A 19,340-nucleotide genomic window follows, 5' to 3' on the forward strand; every position below is an offset into this window, starting at 1 on the left:
TTCCAGGCATTCTATTTGGAAACATTGCCTTATTTGAGATACCCTCGATCTTCAGTAGGGACCGTTAAGTCCTCATACCATCAAAAAGAGCATCTTTCATGTAGAATGTCCGGACACAAGGTTAGCTGGTACAATTATTCTAAGAGCATTCCTTTGCTATTGCAAAACGCAGCCTGCATGGCAAAATGGATTCAATGTTGTCACTTAAGCAGCTTACCTTCTTACAGTATCTTTAAGGATCTTACAGCTAGAGAAACAGGAGGGATAATAACTAATGTCATCTGCCACCTTGTTATCCTCCCAGGTTACGTACAGCATGTCAACAAGCAGTATGCGCACTCCAGAAGACAGGTGCCGCGATGTCGGCAAGTGTTAAAGCATTTCATGTGTGCTGGCAGTACAGCTGTTAACATGATGATTTACTATCCTTTTCACGGTTGTACTTGTTACACATGTGAAATGTTGCATACTTGCTGACATCACGGCGCCTACCTTCTGGGGTCCCCATAATAATTCAAAGAAATGTCTCCTTTAGCACTTGTGAAACCATTGCTCTTACTGGAACAATGCAACTAGTGTTCTATTAACTCTATTGCTTTTTCCAAAAACATAGTTCAGTAGTTTCAGGAATTTATCAGAATTTTGTTTGTTTTTCCTGTATGCGTTTGTAATTCAAATTTGGTAACTTTTTAATTAGACCGCCTAAACACAATTATTATAAATGCCAGTATTTAAAAATAGTATGCATCATAGACTGTGTATTACCGAGAGGAATATTAAGTATGAAATAAGTAGAGAGTTGCAGAGATTTTTAGTGAAGAGCTTAATTAACAGTATTCTCTCATTAATAGTGCAAACTATGTCTTGCAACATTTCAACCCCTGCACTTCTGAGCCTACTTTGGCACTTTTTGTGCTAGTCATATTTAAGCAACTTCTGTATTTATGCAGTGCCCACATAAATGATATCCTGTTTATTTGTTTTGTTTGTTTTTTTGTTGTCAAGACTTTCATTTTCCAGAAAATAGCATTAGTCGTTCTATTTATCCTCCCACAGCAAAACCATTCTACACAAAACTTGACATTGCAAGAAGTGAAATAAAAGCAAATGTGTATTATTTTTTTCTTTTTAACCACAACTAAGAAATATTTCAGCATTATTCCATCTTTATTCCACCTTCCCAGCCAAAGGCCAGCTTCTACACTTTTACACAATGAGCATGCATTTGTTTATTTTTCTTATTTGAATGAAACACATTAAGAGTCGGAAACTGCCATCTTGTCGGAAACACTGCAGTTTCCGACTGATTTAGGTCGGAAGGAGTTCCAACCTATTCAACAGGGGCTGTTTTTTCTCGACAAGTCGGAAAACACGTGATTCCGCTGATCCGCATGCTTCTGTTGGAAACTGGGCCAAATCCAACAGGTTTTGTCCCCGCTTTTGACCATCTCAATCCGACTTTAAGAAAGTCGTATTGAGGAGGTCAGACGGGGGAGTGGGGGGGAGGGAGAGAGAGAGTGAGTGCTTACTGGCGTGAGCAGCTGTAGCCGCGGTCTGTGGAAGACACTCTCCTCTCTGACGGGCGGCCACCCTGGTCAGGCTCCTCTCTCCCGGCAGCGCTCTCTGGCCAGCGGGCGGCTAGAGGTCTGAGTGCGGCTCCCCCCAGCAGCTCCTTGTGATCTCGCACTTGGGGAGCTGCTGACAGCAGCAGCAGGACGGGACACTGGGAACGGCCAAATCCGACAGTCGGATTTGGTTCAAGTCTGACAGTCTGAATTTGGCCGCTCATTGAATAGGGCTGGTCAGATCCATTCTGACAAATGCATGTCGGAATGGATCCGACTCTTATTGGTTATATCCCATAAAAGAAGTAGTAATAAATATGGTATGAGTGAGGCATACTGGGGCAGATGTATTAAGCCTGGAGAAGGGATAAAGCGGTGATAAGTGGAAGGTGATAAAGCACCAGCCAGTCAGCTCCTAACTGTCATTTTTCAAATCTGTAATGACTGGCTGGTGTGTTATCACCTTCCACTTATCACTGCTTTATCTCTTCTCCAGGTTAATACATGTGCCCCAATGTTTAAAAAAATAGACAGCCTACCACGCCAAATTAAGGAACCTGTAGTATAGAGTGTTATAGACAAAAACTACTACTACTTAGAAGCCATACTACTGTTTGAAAGAAGAGACACCCCCTCCAAATCAAAGAGCCCCCAACCGTGTATGTGCCACGATGGGCGAGAAAGTACCCTCCCCCATCTGCTTCTAAGATTTCTGCAGTGCAGGTGATCACCAGACTATATTCACTAAGGGTCCACGTATTTTGAAGAGGGGCCTCTCCTCTTTAACGGTGCCCCAGGAAATAACCTCTCATAGGTCACATCATTTGAAACTGGGTTCCGCCAAGTCTGGCTGCTAGGGTGTTGGGTTACTGTACTTTCTCTAACGTCCTAGAGGATGCTGGGACTCCGTAAGGACCATGGGGATAGACGGGCTCCGCATGAGACATGGGCACTTTAAGAAAGACTTTGACTCTGGGTGTGCACTGGCTTCTCCCTCTATGCCCCTCCTCCAGACCTCAGTTTGATACTGTGCCCAATGGAGACGGGGTGCATTTCAGGGAGCTCTCCTGAGTTTCCTGTAAGAAAGCATTTTTGTTAGGTTTTTTATTTTCTGGGAGCCTGCTGGCAACAGACTCCCTGCATCGAGGGACTGAGGAGAGAGAAACAGACCCACTTCTCTGAGTTCAGGGCTCTGTTTCTTAGGCTACTGGACACCATTAGCTCCAGAGGGATCGGTACGGAGGTCTCACCCTCGCCGTCCGTCCCAGAGCCGCGCCGCCGTCCTCCTCGCAGAGCCGGAAGAAAGAAGCCGGGTGAGTATGTGAGGAAAAGACCCATCTGAGGCGGCAGAAGACACTTGGATCTTCACTGAGGTAACGCACAGCACTGCAGCTGTGCGCCATTGCTCCCCTTCACCTCACACACTCCGGTCACTGTAAGGGTGCAGGGGGGGGGCGGGGGCTCCCTGGGCAGCAATATAAACCTCTCTTATGGCACAGATGTGTATATATACATGTACAGCTGGGCACTGTACATGTATAAAAAGAGCCCCCGCCATGTATTGAAAAAATTGAGCGGGACAGAAGCCTCAGCACTCACCAGCGCCATTTTTCTCCACAGCACCGCTGAGAGGACTCTCCCCTGCTTGACACACGGTGACAGAGGGTTTTAAAGTAGAGGGGGGGGGGGCACATAATTGGCGCAGATACATAAAACAGCGCTGCTGGGTAAACATTAATTTACTGTGTTATTCCTGGGTCATATAGCGCTGGGGTGTGTGCTGGCATACTCTCTCTCTGTCTCTCCAAAGGGCCTGGTAGGGAACCTGTCTTCAGAAAAGAGCTTCCCTGTGTATGTGTGATGTGTTGGTACGTGTGTGTCGACATGTTTGAGGTTGAGGGCTCACCTAAGGAGGAGGGGGAGTTTATGAATGTTAGGTCTCCGTCGGCGGTGCCGACGCCGGACTGGATGGATATGTGGAATGTTTTAAGTGCAAATGTTAATTTATTGTACAAAAGGCTAGACAAAGCCGAAGCTGGGGCACAGTCAGGGAGTCAACCCATGCCTGTCCCTATGTCGCCGGGACCTTCGGGGTCTCAGAAGCGCCCACTATCCCAAATAGTTGACACAGATACCGACACGGATTCAGACTCCAGTGTCGATTACGATGATACAAAATTACAGCCAAAGGTGGCTAAAGGTATTCGATATATGATTATCGCAATAAAAGATGTGTTGCATATCACTGAGGAACCCCCTGTCCCTGACACGAGGGTACACATGTATAAAGGAAAGGAACCTGAGGTCTCCTTTCCCTCCTCACATGAGCTGAACGAAGTATGTGAAAAAGCGTGGGAAACTCCAGACTAAAAAACTGCAGATTCCCAAAAGGATCCTAACAGCGTATCCTTTCCCGTCGTTGGACAGGATACGGTGGGAATCCTCCCCTAGGGTGGACAAGGCCTTGACGCGCTTATCAAAAAAGATAGCGCTTCCATCCCAAGATACGGCTACCCTCAAGGATCCTGCTGACCACAAGCAGGAGGTTACCCTGAAGTCCATTTACACACATTCTGGTACGTTACTCAGACCGGCTATTGCGTCGGCCTGGGTTTGTAGTGCTGTAGCAGCATGGACAGATTCCTTATCAACGGCTATTGAGACTCTTGATAAGGATACCATTTTATTGACCCTAGGGCATATAAAAGATGCGGTCTTGTATATGAGGTATGCTCAAAGAGACATTAGTTTACTGGGTTCCAGGATAAACGCTATGTCTATTTCTGCTAGGCATGTCTTATGGACCCGACAGTGGACTGGTGATGCCGACTCCAAGAGACATATGGAGTTGTTGCCTTACAAGGGTGAGGAATTGTTTGGAGAGGGACTCTCGGACCTCGTCTCCACGGCTACGGCAGGTAAATCAAATTTTTTGCCATATATTCCCTCACAATCTAAGAAAGCGCCTCATTATCAAATGCAGTCCTTTCGTTCCAATAAAAGCAAGAGAGCACGTGGATCGTCCTTTCTTGCCAGAGGTAAGGGCAGAGGGAAAAAGCTGCATAACACAGCTAGTTCCCAGGAACAGAAGTCCTCCCCGGCCTCTGCAAAATCCACCGCATGACGCTGGGGCTCCCCTGAGGGAGTCGGCTCCTGTGGGGGCACATCTTCGACTGTTCAGCCACGTCTGGGTCCACTCACAGGTGGATCCATGGGCAATAGAAATAGTTTCCCAGGGTTACAAGCTGGAATTCGAAGAAGTGCCTCCTCGTCGGTTTTTCAAATCGGCCCTACCGAAACAACCCCTGGAAAGGGAGTTAGTGTTACAAGCGATTCACAAATTGTGTCTTCAACAAGTGGTGGTAGAGGTTCCCCTGCTTCAAAGATGGCAGGGGTACTACTCAACTCTGTGGTTCCGAAACCGGACGGTTCTGTCAGACCCATTTTAAATTTAAAATCCCTGAACCTTTACTTAAAACGGTTCAAGTTCAAAATGGAATCGCTCAGGGCGGTCATCGCCAGCCTAGAAGGGGGAGATTTTTTTGGTATCTCTGGACATAAAGGATGCATACCTGCATGTCCCCATATATCCTCATCAGGCGTACCTGAGATTTGCGGTACAGGATTGTCATTACCAATTTCAGACGTATCCGTTTGGGCTTTCCACGGCCCCGAGAATTTTCATCAAGGTAATGGCGGAAATTATGGTGCTCCTGCGCAAGCAGGGTGTCACAATTATCCCGTACTTGGACGATCTCCTCATAAAAGCGAGATCACGGGAGAAGTTGATGAACAGCGTATCACTTTCACTGAATGTGTTACAGCGACACGGCTGAATTCTCAATATTCCAAAGTCGCAGCTGAATCCTACAACTCTTCTGCCCTTCTTGGGCATGATTCTGGACACAGACCAGAAAAGGGTTTTTCTTCCGACGGAAAAAGCGCAGGAACTCATGACTCTAGTCATGAACCTGTTGAAACCAAAACAAGTGTCAGTACATCATTGCACTCAAGTTCTGGGAAAGATGGTGGCAACATACGAAGCCATTCCATGCAAGGACCTTCCAATGGGACCTATTGGACAAATGGTCCGTCCGCATCTGCAATTGCATCAGCGGATCACCCTGTCCCCCAGGGCCAGAGTATCTCTCCTGTGGTGGCTAAACTGTGCTCACCTTCTAGAGGGCCGCAGGTTCGGCATTCAGGACTGGATCCTGGTGACCACGGACGCGAGCCTCCGAGGTTGGGGAGCAGTCACACAAGGAAGAAATTTCCAAGGCCTTTGGTCAAGTCAAGAGACTTGTCTTCACATCAACATACTGGAACTAAGGGCCATATACAACGCCCTACGTCAAGCAGAGATCTTACTTCGCAATCGACCAGTTCTGGGCGGAGAATCATGTAAGCGCTCTGTCAGCAGTGTTCATTCCGGGAGTGGACAACTGGGAAGCAGACTTTCTCAGCAGACACGATCTGCATCCGGGAGAGTGGGGACTTCATCAGGAAGTCTTTGCGCAGATTGCAAGTCGGTGGGGACTACCCCAAATAGACATGATGGCATCCCGTCTCAACAAAAAGCTACAAAGGTATTGTGCCAAGTCAAGAGACCCTCAGGCGGTAGCTGTGGACGCCCTAGTGACACCGTGGGTGTTCCAGTCGGTATATGTGTTTCCTCCTCTTCCTCTCATACCCAAGGTGTTGAGGATAATAAGAAAAAGAGGAGTGAGAACAATTCTCATTGTTCCAGATTGGCCACGAAGGACCTGGTATCCGGATCTGCAAGAAATGCTCACAGAAGATCCGTGGCCTCTTCCTCTAAGGCAGGACCTGTTACAACAAGGTCCCTGTCTGTTCCAAGACTTACCGCGGCTGCGTTTGACGGCATGGAGGTTGAACGCCGGATACTAGCGGAAAAAGGTATTCCGGATGAGGTCATTCCTACGCTAATTAAGGCTAGGAAGGACGTGACGTCTAAACATGATCACCGAATATGGCGAAAATATGTTTCTTGGTGTGAGGCCAGGAATGCTCCTATGGAAGAATTCCATATAGGCCGTTTTCTTCACTTCCTACAAACTGGAGTGAATTTGGGCCTAAAATTAGGCTCCATTAAAGTTCAGATTTCGGCCTTATCCATTTTCTTTCAAAAGGAATTGGCCTCTTTACCTGAAGTACAGACTTTTGTGAAGGGAGTACTGCATATTCAGCCTCCTTTTTACCTCTGGTGGCGCCTTGGGACCTTAACGTGGTGTTAAGTTTCCTTAAGTCACATTGGTTTGAACCACTTAGAACAGTGGAGTTGAAATATCTCACTTGGAAGGTGGTCATGTTGTTAGCCTTGGCTTCGGCTAGTTGAGTTTCGGAATTGGCGGCTTTATCACATAAAAGCCCCTATCTGGTTTTCCATATGGATAGAGCGGAGTTGCGGACCCGTCCTCAATTCCTACCTAAGGTGGTCTCATCCTTTCATATGAACCAACCTATTGTCGTGCCTGTGGCTACACATGACTTGGAGGATTCCGAGTCCCTTGATGTGGTCAGGGCTTTGAAAATTTACGTGGCCAGAACGGCTAGGATCAGAAAAACAGAAGCACTGTTTGTCCTGTATGCAGCCAACAAGGTTGGCGGCCCTGCTTCAAAGCAGACTATTGCTCGCTGGATCTGTAACACGATTCAGCAGGCGCATTCTACGGCAGGATTGCCGTTACCGAAATCGGTTAAGGCCTATTCCACTAGGAAGGTGGGCTCGTCTTGGGCGTCTGCCCGAGCGGTCTCGGCACTACAGCTGTGCCGAGCTGCTACTTGGTCGGGGTCAAACACCTTTGCAAAGTTCTATAAGTTTGATACCCTGGCTGAGGAGGACCTCCTGTTTGCTCAATCGGTGCTGCAGAGTCATCCGCACTCTCCCGCCCGTTTGGGAGCTTTGGTATAATCCCCATGGTCCTTACGGAGTCCCAGCATCCTCTAGGACGTTAGAGAAAATAAGATTTTAAACCTACCGGTAAATCTTTTTCTCGTAGTCCGTAGAGGATGCTGGGCGCCTGTCCCAAGTGCGGACTACTTCTGCAAGACTTGTATATAGTTATTGCTTACATAAGGGTTATGTTATAGTTTCATCGGTTTTGGGCCGATGATATGTTGTTCTTCATACTGTTAACTAGATAGTATATCACAAGTTATACGGTGTGATTGGTGTGGCTGGTATGAATCTTGCCCTTGGATTACAAAAATCCTTTCCTTGTACTGTCCGTCTCCTTTGGGCACAGTTTCTCTAACTGAGGTCTGGAGGAGGGGCATAGAGGGAGGAGCCAGTGCAGACCCAGAGTCAAAGTCTTTCTTAAAGTGCCCATGTCTCCTGCGGAGCCCGTCTATCCCCATGGTCCTTACGGAGTCCCAGCATCCTCTACGGACTACGAGAAAAAGATTTACCGGTAGGTTTAAAATCTTATTTTTAAAGTTTTGTCCCCTATTTCCTGGACGGTAAAAAATGTATGCAGTGTTTTTCCTGGGGGTAGGCTTAATGAGCCGGATATGTTAATAGCATGATACTTAATCGAGCCCCACTCCCTCCCAGGTCCAAGCAACTGCAACTATAAGGACAGACTTTTAGGTAACTTCCCTGCCCCATTTTAATCACTGCAGTGCTGAGAACAAAACCCACTCATCTTTAACAGCGATTGGCTTAAGGCTGAACCCAGCGCCTGGTGCAGCCCTCCAGGCCTTCAGCTCCATCCTGCTTTCTTATAATTTATAACACTTTTTAAAAATACTTGCAGATGTGTTTTTGTTTTTTATTAAATATTAGTGACAGTAGAACAAAGTTGATATTTTTTTAAATCCTATTTACAGTGGTTGAACACGATATGCAATGTGCTAGAATTTACTTTCAAATGCAGATCAGGCTGTAGCTGTAGACACAATGATAGCTCTCCTGTATCTGGTGGGCAGTGGAATCCTGGCATAAAGACTTCCATTGCATTGTGGGCGTGTTATGTAAGTGCAGAGGAATCCCCTTTGAAAGTAATATTCCACGGGTGTAGTAGGGTATGCCGGCGGCCAGCATTACCGGCGCCAGAATCCTGATCACCGGCATACCGACAGCTGGGCGAGCACAAATGAGCCCCTTGTGGGCTCGCTGCGCTTGCCGCGTTGTGGGCCACGCTATCTATTCTCCCTCCAGGGGGGTCATGGACCCCCAAGAGGGAGAAAAGGTGTCGGTATGCCGGCTGTCAGGATTCCGGCGCCGGTATACTGTGCGCCAGGATCCCGACAGCTGGCAAAATGAAGACCACCCATATTCTACATGTACACGTGCACTTCTCATTTGTGCAGACTGTTTTACTTTGAAAAAAATATATGTTTTGTTTAGTTTACAACTAGAGACAGTAGAAATGATAACATTTATCTGTTCACTTTTCTTTATGCTTGTCTTTTCTCCTTCCCACCAGGGCCCACTTACCAATACCTGCTGTCATTTCTGGTTAATGGTTTGGCAGCAGAAAAGCAAAGCAATTGTCATGCTTAACCGAATCATAGAGAAGGATGCGGTGAGTATGCAGCTCAGTGTTTTTCTCAGAAATGAAGTCATATGTTCTACTAGATGCAGTCCGTTTCACATCCCCATCTGCTGTCTCTTTGTAGCAGTATTTCCTGATCTTAGATTGTGTCTCCAGCGTCCTAGAGTTCACCCTGTGTTGCCTTGCCATCACTGATGTGCGGTGTGGTAAATGGCTGAGGAGGCACTGGCTAGTACCAGAGCCAGATTTGCACACAATATATGAGCCCAAAGGTACATTGGGCATTATAGACATGTGCAGCAGTATATGCTGCTAGAAGTTTGCTGAGTTTGATCAGATGTGTGTGGAAAAAATAGGCATGTGAGAATTTACTCTAGAGTTTTGACTATAAAAATGATTAGAATAATACAAAGAAGATATTTATAATATATTCTTTGTATTTTTCATATAGTTTATATAGTCCAAAGTCTGGTGTATACTGGAGTATGCCAGGAAAAGCCCTGCTTCACCTCACCGCACGTCACTGCTTGCTATGCACTAGATTATGTTGGAAATTAATCGTAATTGCACATAAAATAAATCACTGCCTGTCTTAAAATTTATTTCACATTTCTATAATACAACAATGTTCCTAAAGTGATGCTTTAAAGCAGTGGTTCTCAAACCTGAGGACCGAGTTTGAGAACCACCGGTTTATGGTAATCAATCCTATTCTAGCTATCATTTATCTAATACAGTGGTTCTCAAGCTCGGTCATCAGGACCCCAAACGGTTCCTGGTTTTTTATGTCACCAAGCAGGAGTATAATTACTCACTGAGACATTTGAAAAAAAAGCCACATGCTGGAAAACATGAACTGTCTGGTATCCTGAGGACAGAATAGGAGAACCTTAGAACATTCTATAAAATGATAGCTAGAATCTGATAGTTGCTATGTGCAACACCTCCACTTGTCCTCTTTAGAAAGCTTGATAAATCTACCCCAAGGATGATTCAGTAGTATTCTTGAAGGAAAATGAACCACCATTCTGAATCTTGGGGGAATGAGCTTTACAGTTACATTTTCAGTTTTAGTTAAGCTCTCCAATTACTTTTAACAACCCGTTCGTTACAGGCTTTCTGTATACAGAAGCCTTTTGTAGAAATGGTTTAGCTTTCATTTCTATGACCCATGTTTGTATTTATGGATACAGGTGAAATGTGCACAGTACTGGCCCACTCCAGAGGAGGAAATACTTCTCTTTAAGGAAACGGGACTGTGTGTGAAGCTTTTGTCGGAAGATATTAAGTCTAACTACACAGTTCGGGTGTTAAAGTTACAGAATATCAATGTAAGTTCTTGTGACCTTGTGCTACTAACGTTTTCCATACTATTAAATCAGTGTTTACTATTTGCTGTTGTTTCTCCATAGGAGCACTAGTAAATTCATAACATTCCAGTATTCAGCATATTGTAATATGCTTTATGCTTCAGACCACAGAAACCAGAGAAATTATCCATTTCCATTATACCACGTGGCCAGATTTTGGAGTTCCAGAATCCCCGGGCTCATTCCTAGACTTCTTATTTGAAGTACGCAAGTCTGGTTCCCTTGATCCTGAGTATGGGCCCTCCGTTGTACATTGCAGTGCGGGAATTGGACGCTCTGGGACATTTTCCTTGGTGGACACCTGTCTTATCCTGGTATGTTGTGGTGGGTTTTTAGATTTCTTTTTGTTAGAGGGGGGTATTTAATTACAGTTGAATATATATTGGGCGATTTTTCCTGATGTTTCACCCGTATATTTTTACAGGCTATCCATTTTGGTCGCCTGTAAAAATGAATAAATAATATATATATATATATATATATATATATATATATATATATATACACACATTCTCTCCTGAAAATACACAGGTTCAGTGAAGTCTGAGGCAGTTGAAACAAAAACAGATAAGCCGCATCTTGCATCGGCTTATCTGGGATAATTGGATAACCCCCGGTGAAACAATTAGCCGTGGTATTTAACTGCAACTACATGGATACCCCCCAAAGTCTTGCTACGTTTCAGCATAGGCCTAAAAGTTCAATTGCACTTATAGCAAGGATATTTATTATTATTATTATTATTATTATTAATAATAATAATAATTATATCCTTTTTTACATGGCACCAAAAGGGTTTTACAGCACCTTACAAAGTACATACACTTATGAGCAAAACAAGAAAACTGACTTGCAATACAAAATAATGCTTGACAAAGACCTGGTTTATAAACATTTCTGCATCAGCGATCATGACACTGAAATAAGGCTGGCAGCAACCAATGTTTAGGTGCCATTGTAGAGACTATGGAGGAGGTGATAGTAAAAGTAATAGTAAGAGAAGCACATGAGGGAAGAGTGCCTTGCTCTTATGAGCTTACATCCTAAACGGGAGAGACAGACAGGCAGGGGAGACAATGAAATAGGAGCAAGGAGCAGTGGGTTAGGTTGAGAGCTGGATGCAATTAATGAAGTGGGTCTTGAGAGCCTTCTTGAAGTTTGAAGAGATGGAGACTGATGGAGTGAAAATGTCATACCTAAAGAAACATGCCGGCAAAATCTTGGAGGCGGGAGTGGGAGGAAGTACCCGGTTGGCAGGAGAGGCATTAGTGGAGCGAAGTGGATGTGCAGGAGAGTGAATAGATACACGGTCAGAGATGTAAATACGGGAGTATTGAGTGAGGGCTTTGTGAGTGTGAGAAGCTTGAATTGGGTTCTGAAGGGAAAGGTGGAGTAAGTGTAGGAGAGATCACTGTTTATCAGTGTTTCACAGTGGAATGTATGACCACACAAATGTGAGGAAATAAATCTCCTTGTATATACTTTTCAAGGTCATTTTAGTATATAAACAAATACACATGAAAGTGATATATAGATATGGAAGGCTACATAGCTACTTAAAGCCATATATTGACCAGTCACACCATAAGTGTGTGTATGGTGTGGTTACACAAGGCTGATCAATCTATTCTGGTCCCAGAAACGTGTCATTCATTCTTACATCTAGTGACAGAAGGGACCAGTTGTAGTTTTTCAGGCGCTATGTACACTCTGATTTATGGCTCATTCTCTGTTAAATTAGCAGCTGGAGTTAACTTTTGTTTTAAAACTAAAAGTTAATATTTGTAGATTTGTTCTAAATGTTTGTATGAAGGTTGGTGTGTAAATAAATGTTTTAAAATATACCAATATACATGTACAAGTACGAGAAGGTGAGTTATAGCAGATTTGCAATGACTGACACTGTAGGTAAAGACATGCAGATTAAAAAGAAATTGATTCATATTTGCAATGCTATATGATATGAATATGTTCATGTCATTTTCATCTTTCCTGTTAGATTGAAAAGAGAGATGATCCTTCGACAGTAGACATTAAACAAGTGTTATTGGATATGAGACAATACCGAATGGGACTAATTCAAACACCAGGGCAACTGAGATTCTCCTACATGGCTGTAATTGAGGGGTCAAAGTCTATAATAAGAGACTCTAGTCTACAGGTTAGTGTATTTTGAAACCACAATGAAGGTGTTGTGGCAAGTAGGGAGTAAAGTACTGTTCTAAGACTTACTGAAGCAAGCAATTATGGGTCGTGTGGGACAGTAGGGAGCAAAACAGCAGTCGATGAACTTTTACCGCAACTGGGCAAATAAACCAGATTCTCGTAAGAGTTATGTCACCCGGTTGTGCCCCAGCTTGGATTCTAGAGATCTCTATAAATAATGGAATGTCTCCCTTCCTCATACTGAACTAGGATTAAGAAGGTTGTATCCCTTTCTTCATCAGAGGTATTTTGGATAAGAAGCCATGCTGGTGCATGTTTGTGAGTGAACTTGCCATTATTGGGTGAGCACTTCGAAATCTGATGCTCTTGGTGCTAACTAACATGTCAGCAATGACATAACATCTATACATTACCATGTAACTTACGTACCAGCATGTAAGTAGCATCTACTGTATGCAACAGGTGAATCCTTCATGTTCTGGTTGTGTTCATTTTGATTGTGGTTTGGTGTTCATTGTGGCATGGGTTTCAGCCTCCAGTTTTCACCCACACAGTTCTGCAGATGCTTAAGAGGGGAGTGAAGAAAAATCGATGAGCCACATGTTCTGTAACATGAAGCAGTTGTGACTTATTTAGAAAGCAGTAGGCAGGATTTTACCCTTTGTAATAACACAGAATCACTGCAGAATACCATTATAGGTACTGATCATTTAAGTCCATTTGAGATACTTGTATAAGTGTTATTAATAATTCTAAACCACCCCAGCAACATCACTACCAAAAAACTTTCCTAAAACAAATCCTCCTCCACCACAGATGTAATTTATAGGAAAAGTCAACAATTGCCAAATGATCCATATAGCTTCTTCTATTGTTTGCATGGGGTGTACATGCCTGGTAAAAAAGCATGGTCAGGGGGAATGGTCAGGGGAATGGTCCAATCACTATAATTTGGTCTCTGGCCACAAGATTGTGCCTTATTGTACATGTGAGGTAAGAGACTCTTGCACTCACCATGTTCATACTGACATTTATTTTGACATAAAAAATTATTTTTCTTAGGCCCGATACACAGGAAAGTTTTGTATCACACAGCACCACCTGAAAAATACACCTACCTTCAGAATAGGTTAAGTTTCCCAATTCTTCATCCACCCCTCCCACTTACGCAGAACTAGTTGCAGTGAATGATTTGAATTCCCTTTAGAATTACATTAACATGTGTAACTAAGGTAAAGTGTGTCCTTGAATAGCAGAAAATGATTTAGCAGTGGATATCGGTCTCCCCAAGCATCAATAAGCACCTGTTCATCTTTTAGCCTTGCAAATTTTGTGAGCTCCCATCCTAGAAACTACATAATTACCTCTCTACCTGTCCAACCTGACCCCATAACATTGTTAAAATTGGCATTTCAGGGAAGAGTACAATAGAGCCCCAACATTCCCCCATATGGAAATTACTTCTGTTACAAATAGATGTATTGGCCTAGGTAGTCGGTGTTCTCATTCCAGAGCAAAATGAAGACGTCTACTAATCAAAATAGTCACAGAGCTGTGGAGTTGGTATGCCAAATCTTTGACTCCTCTATTTTACTCCTTTAGAAATGGCAAATCTATATTTTGCATTTGTTTTCTGAACATCGCAAACACTGTTGTGCTGGTCTTTGTTTTGTTTTGGGGTATATTTTTGTCAAACAGCACTTTATTGGTTTTATCCTACTAGTGCTTAGTGTTTCTTTTCTGCAAGATAATTATATGGCTCATATGCTCAGTGATGCACAAGACTGATCTGGAGGAATGAGGAGTCAGACGTCTGTATATAAGTTTTTATTTTGATCAGGAGTCTGCATTTCCTCTGACTCCATAGCCCTGACCATCACTTTGCGTTTGACTAATATTAATCATGATTTGATCATCTCATCCATTTCTTTCTCAATTAGCATCATTTAGCAGAGATTTCTCTGACGTCCTAGTGGATGCTGGGACTCCGTCAGGACCATGGGGAATAGCGGCTCCGCAGGAGACAGGGCACAAAATTTAAAAGTTTGACCACTAGGTGGTGTGTACTGGCTCCTCCCCCTATGACCCTCCTCCAAGCCTCAGTTAGGTTTTTGTGCCCGTCCGAGCAGGGTGCAATCTAGGTGGCTCTCCTAAAGAGCTGCTTAGAAAAAGTTTTGTTAGGTTTTTTATTTTCAGCGAGTCCTGCTGGCAACAGGCTCACTGCAACGAGGGACTTAGGGGAGAAGAAGTGAACTCACCTGCGTGCAGGATGGATTTGCTTCTTAGGCTACTGGACACTAGCTCCAGAGGGACGATCACAGGTACAGCCTGGATGGGTCACCGGAGCCGCGCCGCCGACCCCCTTGCAGATGCCGAATAGAGAAGAGGTCCAGAAACCGGCGGCAGAAGACGTCTCAGTCTTCATGAGGTAGCGCACAGCACTGCAGCTGTGCGCCATTGCTCTCCGCACACTTCACACCAGCGGTCACTGAGGGTGCAGGGCGCTGGGGGGGGCGCCCTGGGCAGCAATGTAATATACCTATTCTGGCTAAAATATATCACATATAGCCCTTGGGGCTATATGGATGTATTTAACCCCTGCCAGGTTCCAAAAAAACCGGGAGAAGAAGCCCGCCGAAAAGGGGGCGGGGCCTATTCTCCTCAGCACACAGCGCCATTTTCCTGCCCAGCTCCGCTGCGAGGAAGGCTCCCAGGACTCTCCCCTGCACTGCACTACAGAAACAGGGTAAAAACAGAGAGGGGGGGCACTTATTGGCGATATTTATAATATTTGAGCTGCTATAAAGGGAACACACTTATTAAGGTTGTCCCTATATATATTTATAGCGCTTGGGTGTGTGCTGGCAAACTCTCCCTCTGTCTCCCCAAAGGGCTAGTGGGGTCCTGTCTTCTATCAGAGCATTCCCTGTGTGTCTGCTGTGTGTCGGTACGTGTGTGTCGACATGTATGAGGACGATGTTGGCGTGGAGGCGGAGCAATTGCCTGTAATGGTGATGTCACCCCCTAGGGAGTCGACACCAGAATGGATGGCTTTGTTTATGGAATTACGGGATAGTGTCAGCACGCTACAAAAGTCGGTTGACGACATGAGACAGCCGGCAAACCAGTTAGTACCTGTCCAGGCGTCTCAGACACCGTCAGGGGCTGTAAAACGCCCTTTACCTCAGTCGGTCGACACAGACCCAGACACTGACACTGAAACCAGTGTCGACGGTGAAGAAACAAACGTATTTTCCAGTAGGGCCACACGTTATATGATCACGGCAATGAAGGATGCTTTGCATATCTCTGATACTGCAAGTACCACAAAAAGGGGTATTATGTGGGGTGTGAAAAAACTACCGATAGTTTTTCCTGAATCAGAGGAACTGAATGAAGTGTGTGATAAAGCGTGGGTTACCCCAGATAGAAAACTGCTAATTTCAAAGAAGTTATTGGCATTATACCCTTTCCCGCCAGAGGTTAGGGCGCGCTGGGAAACACCTCCTAGGGTGGATAAGGCGCTCACACGCTTATCAAAGCAAGTGGCGTTACCGTCTCCTGATACGGCCGCCCTCAAGGATCCAGCTGATAGGAGGCTGGAGAATACATTAAAAAGTATATACACACATACGGGTGTTATACTGAGACCAGCAATCGCCTCAGCCTGGATGTGCAGTGCTGGCGTGGCTTGGTCGGAGTCACTGTCTGAAAATATTGATACCCTGGATAGGGACAGTATTTTACGGACTATAGAGCAGTTAAAGGATGCATTTCTTTATATGCGAGATGCACAGAGAGATATTTGCACTCTGGCATCAAGAGTAAGTGCGATGTCCATATCTGCCAGAAGAAGTTTATGGACGCGCCAGTGGTCAGGTGATGCGGATTCCAAACGACATATGGAAGTATTGCCGTATAAGGGGGAGGAATTATTTGGGGTCGGTCTATCGGATCTGGTGGCCACGGCAACGGGCGGAAAATCCACCTTTTTACCCCAGGTCACCTCCCAGCAGAAAAAGCCGCAGGCTTTTCAGCCGCAGTCCTTTCGTTCCTATGAGAACAAACGAACAAAAGGACATTCCTATTTGCCCCGAGGCAAAGGAAAGGGTAAGAGACTGCAACAAGCAGCTCCTTCCCAGGAGCAGAAGCCCTCCCCGGCTTCTACAAAGGCGTCAGCATGACGCTGGGACCTTACAAGCAGACTCAGGGGCGGTGGGGGGTCGCCTCAAACATTTCAGCGCACAGTGGGCTCACTCGCAGGTGGACCCCTGGATCCTGCAGGTAGTATCTCAGGGTTACAGGTTGGAATTCGAGAAGTCCCCTCCTCGCCGTTTCCTAAAGTCTGCTTTGCCAACGTCTCCCTCCGACAGGGCGACGGTATTGGAGGCCATTCACAAGCTGTATTCTCAGCAGGTGATAGTCAAGGTACCCCTCCTACAACAGGGACAGGGGTATTACTCCACGCTATTTGTGGTACCAAAGCCGGACGGCTCGGTAAGACCGATTCTAAATCTAAAATCTCTGAACCTGTTCATACAAAAATTCAAGTTCAAGATGGAGTCACTCAGAGCAGTGATAGCGAATCTGGAAGAAGGGGATTTTATGGTGTCCTTGGACATCAAGGATGCTTACCTTCATGTTCCAATTTGTCCTTCACACCAAGGGTACCTCAGGTTCGTGGTCCAAAACTGTCATTATCAGTTTCAGACGCTGCCGTTTGGATTGTCCACGGCACCCCGGGTCTTTACCAAGGTAATGGCCGAAATGATGATCCTTCTTCGAAGAGAAGGCGTCTTAATTATCCCTTACTTGGACGATCTCCTGATAAGGGCAAGATCCAGAGAACAGCTGGAGGTCGGAGTAGCACTAACCCAAGTAGTGCTCCAACAACACGGGTGGATTCTGAATTTTCCAAAATCCCAACTGATCCCGACGACACGTCTGTTGTTCCTAGGGATGATTCTGGACACTGTTCAGAAAAAGTTATTTCTTCCGGAGGAGAAAGCCAGGGAGTTATCCGATCTAGTCAGGAACCTCCTAAAACCAGGAAAAGTATCTGTGCATCAATGCACAAGAGTCCTGGGAAAAATGGTAGCTTCTTACGAAGCGATTCCATTCGGCAGATTCCATGCACAAACTTTTCAGTGGGATCTGCTGGACAAATGGTCCGGATCGCATCTGCAGATGCATCAGCGGATAAAATTGTCCACAAGGACAAGAGTGTCTCTGCTATGGTGGTTGCAGAGTGCTCATCTGTTAGAGGGCCGCAGATTCGGCATACAGAACTGGGTCCTAGTGACCACGTATGCCAGCCTGAGAGGCTGGGGAGCGGTCACACAGGGAAGAAACTTCCAGGGCGTGTGGTCAAGCCTGGAGACGTCTCTTCACATAAATATACTGGAGCTAAGAGCAATCTACAATGCTCTAAGCCTGGCAAAACCTCTGCTTCAGGGTCAGCCGGTGTTGATTCAGTCGGACAACATCACGGCAGTCGCCCACGTAAACAGCAGAAGTCTTCCACATGATTGTGGTCCATTGGGAAAGACCAATGGTGGACATGATGGCGTCCCGCCTCAACAAAAAACTGGACAGGTATTGCGCCAGGTCAAGAGACCCTCAGGCAATAGCTGTAGACGCTCTGGTAACACCATGGGTGTACCAGTCAGTGTATGTGTTTCCTCCTCTGCCTCTCATACCAAAAGTACTGAGAATTATACGGCAAAGGGGAGTAAGAACGATACTCGTGGCTCCGGATTGGCCAAGAAGAACTTGGTACCCGGAACTTCAGGAGATGCTCACGGAAGATCCGTGGCCTCTACCTCTAAGACGGGACCTGCTTCAGCAGGGACCGTGTCTATTCCAAGACTTACCGCGGCTGCGTTTGACGGCATGGCGGTTGAACGCCGAATCCTAAGGGAAAAAGGCATTCCGGAAGAGGTCATCCCTACCCTGGTAAAAGCCAGGAAGGAGGTGACTGCACAACATTATCACCGCATTTGGAGAAAATATGTTGCGTGGTGTGAGGCCAGGAAGGCCCCGACGGAGGAATTTCAACTGGGTCGATTCCTACATTTCCTGCAAACAGGATTGTCTATGGGCCTCAAATTAGGGTCCATTAAGGTTCAAATTTCGGCCCTGTCGATTTTCTTCCAGAAAGAATTGGCTTCAGTTCCTGAAGTCCAGACTTTTGTAAAAGGAGTACTACATATACAGCCCCCGGTTGTGCCCCCAGTGGCACCGTGGGATCTTAATGTAGTTTTGGATTTCTCAAATCCCATTGGTTTGAGCCACTCAAATCGGTGGATTTGAAATATCTTACATGGAAAGTAACCATGCTACTGGCCCTGGCTTCAGCCAGGAGAGTGTCAGAATTGGCGGCTTTATCGTATAAAAGCCCATATCTGATTTTCCATTCGGACAGGGCAGAACTGCGGACGCGTCCTCACTTTCTGCCTAAGGTGGTTTCAGCGTTTCACCTGAACCAGCCTATTGTGGTGCCTGCGGCTACTAGCGATTTGGAGGATTCCAAGTTGCTGGACGTTGTCAGAGCATTGAAAATATATATTTCAAGGACGGCTGGAGTCAGAAAATCTGACTCGCTGTTTATACTGTATGCACCCAACAAGCTGGGTGCTCCTGCTTCTAAGCAGACGATTGCTCGTTGGATTTGTAGCACAATTCAACTTGCACATTCTGTGGCAGGCCTGCCACAGCCTAAA

The 19,340-nt window shown here is 45.5% G+C and overlaps 1 protein-coding gene across 1 annotated transcript in view; it reads left to right on the plus strand.

Moving 5' to 3' along the window:
• PTPN2 (protein tyrosine phosphatase non-receptor type 2) overlaps positions 1–19,340 on the plus strand; it is a 179,565-nt gene that overhangs the window by 149,021 nt on the left and 11,204 nt on the right. Inside the window, exons 4-7 of the mRNA XM_063923421.1 lie at positions 9,014–9,112; positions 10,276–10,413; positions 10,557–10,766; positions 12,452–12,613. Coding sequence (XP_063779491.1) covers positions 9,014–9,112; positions 10,276–10,413; positions 10,557–10,766; positions 12,452–12,613 — 609 coding nt within the window. The remainder of the gene's footprint in view (positions 1–9,013; positions 9,113–10,275; positions 10,414–10,556; positions 10,767–12,451; positions 12,614–19,340) is intronic.

Source organism: Pseudophryne corroboree, chromosome 5 (assembly GCF_028390025.1).
Source record: "Pseudophryne corroboree isolate aPseCor3 chromosome 5, aPseCor3.hap2, whole genome shotgun sequence".
NCBI lineage: Eukaryota > Metazoa > Chordata > Amphibia > Anura > Myobatrachidae > Pseudophryne > Pseudophryne corroboree.